The following is an 11,117-nucleotide window of genomic DNA, read 5'->3' on the forward strand; positions in this document are numbered from 1 at the left end:
GTATCATCGTTTTGTTTGCGTTAAGGGGACAATCTACCTGAATGTCATAAACACTGACCCCGTTCCGATCAGGTTTAAGGAACTGGTTCTGTTCTCCGATGTTGTTTGGGTGAATTTCATCACATATCCCGCTACTTCCAAGCCAGCCAACCTCTCCCTACCTCTAAACCGTCTAATAAAACTAACTGAAGGTTAAGCAATGATGCAAATCCATTCACTACTTTAAAAAATCAGTAGGCATCACACCAGAGATTAAATTTCAAAACATTTATTTTAAAAAGTTATAAGACTTTGTTCATTTTTAAAGTACAACATTAGTGCCATTATGCAACAAACTGTTGCCGATTGTAAACATTCTGTTATGTATTGTACTGCAAGTTTGTACAAATCAAGATTACAGTCTTTTAAATAAATTAAAAACCTCAAGTACGAATACTTCACAGTCAATACGACACAATGAATATTCTTCGGGGGAGGGGGAATGAGAATTGATAAAAAAAATACCCTCTCCTCTGCCCCGTGAGTGTCATTTGGTGTTCATTTCTCTCGCAGTTCTTTCGCCCACACCTGACGCTGGGAGAGGCAGCAGAGCAGGGCTCCGCCAGCGCTGTTGAGCGAGCACTGCTCTCCGCGGCAGTGAACCAAGCACCGCACCTGTCTCTGAAAACCTTCCGCCACCGTTTCGTTTACACCGTGGATAACGGGCCAAACATGTCCTTCGGATCTAGTAAACTGCGTCCCTTTCGGAGCCCCGAAGCAAGGTTTAACTGATCACGCAGCGCTCCTTGTCCCTGGCGTGGGCGCCGCCGACCGTCTTCTCCTTAATGTACATCAGGTCGCTGTGCACACTCGGTCTTCGGGCGAACGGCGCCACGATTCCGTACGCGTCCTCGTCTTTAATCTTACGGCTGCGGAAGGTCTTGCGGTGCAGGATGTCACAGTACTGCACTGACACCTTCCTGTGGAGATCTGGACTCATTTCGCTGGGCAACTTGGCCATGGTGAACAGGGCCTGGAACATCTCGTCCACCTTTGTGTTCCTCTTGGCAGAGATTTCGAAGTAAGCACACTTGGTGTCGCCGTCTATCAGCTGCTCGATCTTCTCCCTCGGCACCTCTCTGTAAAAGTCCCGGTCGCTCTTGTTGCCGCAAATTACGATGGGCACGTCAATGTTCTCTTTGGTTTTGTTCTTCAGACACGACTTCGTCTCCAGGATCTGCTGCTTCAGTCGCTGCACCTCCTCGAAGGAGTCGCGGTTGTCCAGACTGAAAACCAAGATGAACACATCCCCTGTAACCGAAACAAAAGATAAACTTTAGGTACTGAGGATTAACCAAGTCACCCCTCAAACCTGGTCAAGCCGCTACGCTTCAGCAACCGTGCTTATGATTTTGCCTCCCCACCCCACCCCACCCCACCACTCTAGCCCTTTGGCTTCCTCGATCTCGAAACCGGCCGCTCCTCACCTGTCAGGATGGAGAGGCGCCTCATGGCCGGGAAGGGGTGGTTTCCCGACGTGTCCAAGATATCCAGCTGATAGATGTCGCCTCGGATGCTGTAAAACTTGCGGTGGAAATCCTCGATGGTCGGCGTATACTGGTCGTCGAACTTGCTGTTGAGGAATCGAGATACGATGGCGCTTTTGCCCACTTTGGAGGACCCGAGGATGACCATCCGGTAGCAGTTTTTGGTAGGGACGTTCACTTCGGTCTCGCAAGGCGACATCTTCTTAATCATTACCCGAGCGACTGTGAGCGGGAAGAAGCAGCTGTACTGGACCGCGGCAGACACTGCTGGGAGCCGGTCTGAAATCTAGCAAGGCAGCTCAAGCAAGGAGCTGCTCGACAACTGGACGGCGCGCTAACGCCTCCTTTTATACCAGGGACCGGAGTGTGTCATGACGAGGCAGCCACGTGTTGAAAGTAAACACCAGCACCCAGTGTATCTGAGAGCGGGCGAACGTCAGCAACGATGTTCTGGGCACTTTAGCCTTGTTTGGAATTGGAGCAAGGGGGAGAGCAGCAAGCTCGCTCAGTCAGTTATTGATCCAGCCGCTGACACGGTTCTCCGCACCGACTTCTCCTCGCTGAATCGAGTTGTAAATAACCCTACCTCTGTCAGTCTTTGCGTTTAAGATAAATCGAACGGTTACTTCTGAAGTAGAAGAGTGATTTCTGAAAAGGGGTAAATGGCTTACGCAGACGATTGTGTGAGCATTTAAATCCGGAAGGTGACAGGGTTCCCAAACTGGGGTCCACGGACGGACCCCTTGCTTAAAGACACTGGTCCATGGCATAAACAGGCTGGGAACCTCTGGTGTAAGGGGACATATGTATAAATAACTTAGAGCAGAATGCGTGTTTATAATATTTCGGATCGGGATTTAGGGCTCCGGTCCCGTTGACCTCTGCTTTCTACGGAGTTCACCCACAGAGACCCTATAAATATTACTTTATCCTTTGCGTTGTGCTTTTCTTGTAATCCCTCTTCCCTCTTCACGCCACCGATACCTCTGTCCGTACTAAGCCCGCGGAATGCATTCTTCGCGTGTAAACGCACGCCTGAAGCATAGACAACTATTGGGGCTGTGGCGGCTTCACAGTCCATCGTTGCAGGAAAAATTCCAGATGATGAGCGGCCGAACAACGCACACACACAGACCTGATTAAGGTTCTCAGCGGGAAACGTCGGCTGTTTATTCTCCTCTACAGATGTAGCCATGCTTTGCTGAGTTCCTCCAGCATTTTTGTATGTGTTGCGCAAAATTTTCAGCATCTGCAGAATCCCTTGTGTTTATGAGTGGCTGAAGACTAGGTGACGGACTTTGGTCTGAAATTCCTTTATCTGCCGCGATAGGTAAATGTTAACCCACTTAGCTCAAAGTGATTGCCACTTAAACAACAGAAGGTAAGTGAACAATATACCGGGAGATAATTTCACACCTTTGCCGATTCTGGTCATCTATTGATCCTCCTCACCCTGCAATTACCTGTTGGGGGGCAGTGTTATCATTCTAAACTGGGGTTCGGGTGGCATTTGATCAGTGAGTATAGTTACAATGTGTGATAAGGCTGACTTTTCCGAACCAAGCGTCAATTCCTATGCCCTACTGCAAAACACTGCAGATGCTGGACAGCTGAAATAAAATGGAAAAAATGCTGTGAATGTTCATCAGGTCAGACAGCATCTGGGGAGAAGGGGATCGTGTTGACGTGCCATGGCCGTCTCCTTTTTTCAGAGCTTCCATATTCTGAAAGTGTAAGCATCCGTTTTACATTTGACTGATTACAAATTGCATATGAACTGCACTTTAAAGTGAATTCACATCTTCACAGAGCCAGTTGCAATTACTGTCTGCCTTCAAAACTGTAAATTATTCAACAATTCATTCCGCCAATTTCATACGATAACCGGGTGCTTGGCTCAGCAGCCGACTTCGCTCAGGTATGTTTGACTGTTGTCACTTTACATAACAGACATTCCCATTAGTCAAAGCTGTCACAATTTACACAAACACGTGAATTCATTGGTAAGTTGCTTTGAGCGGTGAAAACGGCAAAGGAAATGAGAATCAGGAGCTGTAATCGATAGTCTGAAGTTATATGGCTTTAAATGAGAATCAACCATAAATCATCAGGCAGCGGTCTGGATACAACTGGCCATGTGACGGGGAATGGTAGTAAATGATGCTTAATAAACTATTAGTTAATGATCAGCTTTCTTCGTTTACAATGCTGGTGACTTTTTAAAAAGCTGAACTTAGCTAAATTTGACGAGAACTATTTTTATTAAAGGATGCAGGTTTGACGAGAGCTGTTTTTTTAAAAGGCTGCAGAGTGAAACGCACAGTCAGAGAGTGTGGCTCGGCGCTGTGGACAGAAAAGCACCAAGACCATTTACTGAACTGTACTTTGCCCGACGTTCAGCGATGAGCGGGGCGAGAAGTCGCAGCTCATGTTGTGACGGTGCCGCTGTCCTGTCATCGAGATGATGTCAATTACGGTGATTTCTCTTTCACCCGTCCCTGGTCTACTGGCGACGCTGCATCTTAATATAAACAGTGTCACAACAGTCTCTGACATGTAAAGTCCTCTGGTTAGGCACTTTTTTCTTTGCGGGTGATTTATGATCTTTCATTTTTCGTCAAGATTATAAATAAAACGTTATCCAGTAAATTATTCAGGCCATGAAGATTAAACACTATAATAGCGAGAAAGAAAGTGGGAAAAATGCTGTTAGTCAGGTAGCCTCTGAGCACAGAAAATCTTCTAGATTTTCAGGTAGATGGAGCCTTTCCTATGAAGCTCCTAGAAGTTTGAAAGCAAATTAAAATTCCTCCGAGTTATCATTTCTGAGGATCTGCCCTGGATACAGCACGTAAATGTACTGACGAAGAAAGCAGGCAGCGCCTCTACCTCCTCAGAAAACTTTGTCAAACGCTGGTGGAGCGTTTATTGACTGGTTGCATCACGGCCTAGTATAGAAACACCAATGCCCTTGAACGAATAATTCTACAGAAAATAGTGGATACGGCCTAGTACTTCCCGGGTCAAGCCTCCCTACTATTGAGCACGTCCATCATCAAGGACCAGCACCACCCAGAACTTGCTCTCTTCTCGCTGCTGTCAGCAGCAAGGAGGTACAGGAGCCTCAGGACGCACATCACCAGGTTCAGGAACAGTTATTACTCCTTAACCATCAGCCTCTTGAACCAGAGGGGATAACTTCACTTGTCGCATCATTGAACCGTCCCTATAACCTATGGATTCACTATCAATGACTCTTCATCTCATGTTCTCCATATTTATTGTTATTAAATTTTTTCTCTCTCCCCTCCCCTCCGCTCCCTCTCCCCTCCTCCCTCCCCCCCCCCCTCCGTTGGGTACAGTCTTCCATTAATTCTATTGTCTTTCTTTAATTTACTGTGTATGCCTGCAAAAGATGAATATCAGGGCTGTATATGGTGACGTATATGTATTTAATAATAAATGTACTTATTTACTTATGATCCTTTTCAGCATCCGTTTGTATTTCAGATTTCCAGTTTCAGTAACTTCTTGTGCTTTTCCTTAGAAAATGCAAGACTCTTTTGAAGTGTTTCTCTCCTGCAGTACCTGTCGAACATTTTCTGTTTCTGTTTTAGGAGTCAGTGGTGGTAATAATCATATCATTCACTGTGCATTCGCATATTCTGCACTAAAGATTTCACAATTGTCAAAAATCAAACACCTCTAAGAGGACCGTAACCTGGGCCTGGTTTGGAGGCTTGTGGACCTGAATGACCCGGAGTGCTATGTTGGCTGGAGTCAGTTTTGGCTCTTGGTAGGGTCACCCATGCCAAACAGGTCAAATGGTAGAGGCCAGACTAAGAGTGGTCCATCGGTCCTCTAGGTTCCTGGGTTCAGCTCAGATCTAACAACCCTGACCGGTCAAAACAAAGTTATGAAACAGCAATGAAGAATCTTTCGCGACGGCATGAACAGAGATGGAGGACCTTCATTGGTGCCCTAAATGCCAGTGGCGCAATGGACTGTAAGTAAGTAAAAAAAAAACAAACGGATTCCATGCTCCTTCAATAAGAAAATTATGCCAATATAAACTTATTCTGCCTACTTTTGATGATTTGGTTGTTTTGGCATTTCTGAGTGAAGACAAGGAATAAGACAGGATAATGGGGTTGAGAGGGATAATAACTTAGCCAGGTTGGAATGGCGGAGGGGACCCAATGGTCCTAATGGCCTAATTCTGCTCCTATGTCTTGAATTGACTTTATTTCTTAATCTTTCACATACAGGAGGAGTAAAATCTTTACATTACATCTCTGTCTAAATGTGCAATGTGTAATCATAGTAATTTATAATAAATAGAACAGTCAATGTGACAGAGAATACACTCAAGTCAGTGTGAGTTAATCAGTCTGATGGCCTGGTGGAAGAAGCTGTCCCAGAGCCTGTTGGTCCTGGCTTTTATGCTGTGGTACCGCTTCCCGGATGGTAGCAGCTGGAATAGATTGTGGTTGGGATGACTCGGGTCCCCAATGAGCCTACGGGCCTTTATTACACACCTGCCTTTGTAAGTGTGTTGAATCATGGGAAGTTGACAACTACATATAATCTGGGTTGTCCGCACCACTCTCTGTAGAATCCTGCGATTAAGAGAGGTGCAGTTCCCATACCAGGCAGTGATGCAGCCAGTCAGGATGCTTTCAGTTGTGCCCCTTTATAAAGTTCTTGGGATTTGAGGGGTCCATACCCAACTTCCTCAACTGTCTGAGGTGAAAGAGGCTCTGTTATGCCTTTGTCACCACACAGCTGGTGAGCACAGACCATGTGAGATCCTCAGTGATGTGGATGCCAAGGAACTTAAAGCTGTTTACCCTCTCAACCCCAGGTCCATTGATGTCCAGGGGTTAGCCTGTCTCCATTCCTCCTGTAGTCCACAAACCAGCTCCTTTGATTTTGCGACATTGAGGGAGAGGTTTTTTTTTGGCACCACTGTGTCAGAGAGGTTTTCTTCCCTGTAGGACACATCATTATTGTTTGAGATAAGGCCAATCAATGTAGTGCCGTCGGCAAATTTAATTAGCAGATTAGAGCTGTGGGTGGCGATACAGTCATGGGATACAGGGAGTAAAGGAGGAGACTCAGTACGCAGCCCTGAGGGGCACCTGTGTTGATGGTCAGAGGGGCAGAGGTGAGGGAGCCCACTCTTACAACCTGCTGTTGATCTGACAGGAAGTCCAGGATCCAGCTGTACGAGGCAGGGTCAAGGTCGAGGTCTCTGTGCTTCTTGTCGAGCCTGGATGGAACTATGGTGTTGAACTGTAGTCCAAGAACAGCATTCTCACATAAGCATCCTTCTGCTAAGATGTGTAAGGGCAGTATGTAGAGCAGCGGCTATTGTGTGGTCTTTATGGCCCTATCAATGGGGATCTTATTAATTGATGGATCAGGTGCCAGGGACCGACTCACCTGCACTTGTTGCTGCTTCTTGTGGTGGGGGACTTGTGCTCCCATGAGGGATTAACCCATCTGCATCTGCACTGTAGAGTTTATAAGAACGGGACATACATTGAAATTTGTACCATTTGACAGGGTAGATGCAAATTTAACATTTTCTCTTCCGGGATCTCAAGAACTTGGGGTCACAGTCACAAAATAAAGAATCATCATTTAGACCAATGTGAGGAAGAATATGTTCACAAGGCTCACTGATCAAGAATATTCAAGTTATTTAGTTATTAAGAGAAGAAAAGGACATGGGTTTGTACAGGAAGGTTATACTGAGGTAAAGGATTAGCCATAATTTAATGGAATAATACTACAAACACTGGCTTAGTTTCACCCACTTCCTGAAACAAATTAAACTAAAATTATTTAAAGAATTTTCGAATCAGACAGTGGAACAAACATTTGCTGATCGTTTTTTTTTGCACGGTTACAAAATGGAACACAGAATGAAGTCAGCAGTTCCGCCTTTAGCCCCCAGGTGGCAACAAAGAATGAACATTACCTGCAGAGTGAGATCAATTGCTCCAATCCCTTCGGCTACCTCTCCCGTTTAGATTCTTGCCAAATCTACATCGAACAACCCGTAAACTGCAAAGGGAACCCAGCGGTTCTGGCAGCATCTGTGGAAGCGATGCTGTGTGTGGTCGGCGTTTTTAAGTCGAGACCCTGTATCAAGTGGAGGGAGGATGAATTTAGAAACTGCATTTAGACATGAGTGGGAAGGGTTCACGTTGAGTTCAAACATCGTTTATTGTTATACACATACAGGGTGTAAATGCCGCAAGCATAGCTAACATGGGATGTTTTTGCAGCAGTAGCACACCACAAACCACACTAACATTAATTAACCAATTATACATAACTTACACAACAAAATAAATATGATACTTGTGAAAGGAGAGGGAGAGAAGGGAGAAGGGGAGGGGGGAGAGAGTAAAATCTATATTCAGAAGTCGAGTTGGGCTGAGAATGAGGGATAGATGAATGCTGGGAAGGCAAAGGCAGACCCAGGGGTGGGGAAAGTGGATGTTGAGACAGGGACTGGTAGGTGAAACGGAAGAAAAATGGTAGGCTGTTTTGTAGGTGAGGGAGGGGGGTCAAGAGTAAAGGCAGAAGCTGGTAGATGGTAGGTGAACTGGTAAATTAGCAAATTGGTTTATTATCAATACTGAAGTACAGGGAAAAACTTGTCTTGCATACCATTCAAATAGATCTATTTATTTTAAGACTGGATTAAGCTAGTACATGGTAAAAGAATAATAATGTTCAGAATAAAGGTGTAACAGCTACAGAGAAAGTGTAGTGCAGGAAGACATTAAGGTGCAAGGTAGACTGTGAACCTGCTTACTGGGGAGCTGTTGGTATGAGGAGCATTTGATGGCTCTGGCCTGTCTTCACTGGAGTTTGGAAGTATGGGGTGGGGGTGGGGAATCTCATTGAATTTTGAAAGGCCTAGTTAGATGCGCATGGAGAGGATGCTTTCTATAGAGGGGAAGTCTAGGATCAGAGGGCACAGCCTCAGAGTACAAGGGTGTCACGTTAGAACAGAGATGATGAGGAATTTCGTTAGCCAGAGGGCGGTGAATCTGTAGAATTCATTGCCATAGACAGCTTTGGAGGCCATGTCATTGGGTATATTTAAAGGGGAGGTTGATAGATGCTTGATCAGTAAGGACATCAAAGATTATGGGGAGAAGGCAGGAGGATGGGAACAAGAGGGGTAATAAAACATTCATAAAGGAATGGCAGGGCAGACTTGATGAGCCAAATGGCCTAATTCTGGTTCTATGTCTTATGGTATTATGGTTCTATGTGGGATTGAAGCTGCCCTTGAGTCCAATGAACATTCCAGTTGAGTCCCAAGGGAAGGGGAGAAGAAAGATGTTCAAGGTGGTTGGGGTCTTTGATTGTGCTGGCTGCTTTACCAAGACAGTGATAAAAATAGACGAGAGCCCATTGAACGGAGGCTGGTTTTCATCATACGCTGAGCTGTGTCCACAACCCTGCAGTTCCATATAGTCACAGGCAGAACAGTTACCACACCAGGCCATGATGCATCCAGGTGGGATGCTTTCTATGATACTCTGATAAAAACTGGGGAAGGTGGAAGGAAACATAGTAAATATGTATAGCCTCCTGAGGAGGTAGCGATATCGGTGAGCTTTCATACCCGTGACGAATTTGTTTAGATGAGGACGGGATATTGGTTGGGTTCACTTCGAGGAACTTGAAGCTCTCAACCTGTCGACCTCAACACTGTGGATGTGGAGCAAGATGAGAGATGGATGAAGGGCAGGTGGAATCAAGTTGAGAGGCTGATGCCTTGGAAAGGTAGGAGATCAGGGGATGGAGAGGGATGGAAATGATTGGTTGAGCTTGATGGAAGATTTCAATGATGTGACCAAGGAAGTGGACGAGATCAGGGCAGTAGATGTGGATTGCGGTATGGCCTTGGATAATATACCACATGGTTGACTGCTCTGAAAGTTAGATTGTATGGAATCCAGGGAAAGCTGGCTAATTGGATGCACAATTGTCTCAATGGAAGAAAGCAGAGGGCGATGGTGGAAGGTTGTTTTGCCAACTGAAGGCCTGAGACTAGTGGTGTGTACTAGACCCATTGTAGTGGATCATCAATGATTTGGATAGGAATGTACAAGAGACAGCTGGTAAGTTTGCATGTGAGTCTAAAGTAGGGCGTATAGTAGACAATGAAAAGTTTATCAAAAATTACAGGGGGCTTTTGATCAGCTGAGTAAGTGGACTGGGGTATGGCAAATGAAGTTTAATTTGGATTAAGTGTGGGTTGTTGCATTTTAGAAAGTCAGATCCAAGTAGGACTTTCACAGTGAACAGCAGGGCTCCGGGAAGTTGTAGAAAAGAGGGGCTCGGAATACAAGTACACGAAAGGGGAGTCACAGGAAGGCAGGGTGGCAGAGAAGGCTAAAGCATGTTGGTCTCCATAATTCAGGGCACTGAGCATAAGAATTGGGAGGGTGTGGTGCAATTGTACAGGAAACTGGTGAGACTATATTTGGAATATTATGTTCAATTTTGGTGGTCACCTATAAGAAAGATGTCATTAAACTGGAAAGGGTGCAGAAAAGGTTTACAAGCATGCTTCCAGGATTTGAGGGACAGGGTTATAGGGAGAAGTTGGAATTTATTTCTTAGAGCGTAGGACTCTGTGAAGAGACCTTACAGTGTTGTGTAAAATCATGGGGGACCTAATTAGGGGGAATGTACTTTGTCTTTTTACCAGAGTTGGGGAATCGTGAACTAGAGGGGATAGGTTTAAGGTGATACAGAAAAGACTTTTGATAAGGTTGAGGGGCAATTTTATTTTACACAAAGGTTGGATTTATGAAGAACCAGTACCCAGAGGAACTGGCTGAGACAGGTACGAAAAGCAACTTTTAAATGACAGCCGGACAGATATGTGGATTGGAAAGTTTTAGAAGATTATGGGCAAAACACGAGCAAATGGGAAAAGATTGGATGGGAGATTTTGGTCACATGGAACAGTTGGTCTGAAAACCCTGTTTTTCCATTGAGTGTCATTTCAGCTGTGCTTTTCAACACTCCATGACTATGAAATTGAGAACTAAAGGAGGGAGGAGACACCAGAGGTACCAGAAGCTGGAAACTGCAGCAATAAAAATCCTGCTGGAGGAGTTCAGTGGTCAGGCATCACCAATGGGGAAAGGAATTGTCAACATTTTGGTTTGAAACCCTGCATCTGGGTTAGAGACACAGGATGGAGTAATGTATATGGGATACATCCAGCATTCATTACCACAGCCTACCTAAGTGGCATATGAGGTGATGTTCTTCTAGTTTTTCTTTGGACTCACTGGGGCAGAGAAGGCTGAGGACAGAGAGGTCAGCGTGGGATTGGGAAGTGGAATTGAAATGTCATTCGACCTGAAGCTCAGGATGACTAATGTGGATGGAGTGTACATGCTCTGCAAAAGTCACCCAGTCTATCCTTGATGATGCAGCGTAGAGGAGGTCGTAGCAACAGCATTGACCGCAATACCACAAATTGGAGGAGGTGCGTGTGAATCTATGCCTGACCTGGGTGGTGGTGAGGGGGAAGTGTAGGGA

The 11,117-nt window shown here is 45.4% G+C and overlaps 1 protein-coding gene across 1 annotated transcript; it reads right to left on the reverse strand.

Moving 5' to 3' along the window:
* Positions 1-252: 252 nt before the first annotated feature.
* Positions 253-1,858, reverse strand: rasd1 (RAS, dexamethasone-induced 1). Its single transcript, XM_073059894.1, has 2 exons — positions 1,467-1,858; positions 253-1,290 (listed from the first exon to the last, which is right to left on the reverse strand). The coding sequence occupies exons 1-2, from the start codon at positions 1,735-1,737 to the stop codon at positions 764-766; spliced, it is 798 nt and encodes a 265-aa protein (XP_072915995.1). The 5' UTR covers positions 1,738-1,858; the 3' UTR covers positions 253-763.
* Between the last annotated feature and the right edge of the window lie 9,259 nt (positions 1,859-11,117).

This window comes from Hemitrygon akajei, chromosome 11 (assembly GCF_048418815.1).
Source record: "Hemitrygon akajei chromosome 11, sHemAka1.3, whole genome shotgun sequence".
In the NCBI taxonomy this organism is placed as follows: domain Eukaryota; kingdom Metazoa; phylum Chordata; class Chondrichthyes; order Myliobatiformes; family Dasyatidae; genus Hemitrygon; species Hemitrygon akajei.

Coding starts and splice junctions, on each gene's coding strand:
- rasd1 (XM_073059894.1), bottom strand. CDS start 1,737: ATGATTAAGAAGATGTCGCCTTGCGAGACCGAAGTGAACGTCCCTACC. Junction 1,291..1,466: donor GCGCCTCTCCATCCTGACAG/GTGAGGAGCGGC, acceptor TTTCGGTTACAG/GGGATGTGTTCATCTTGGTT.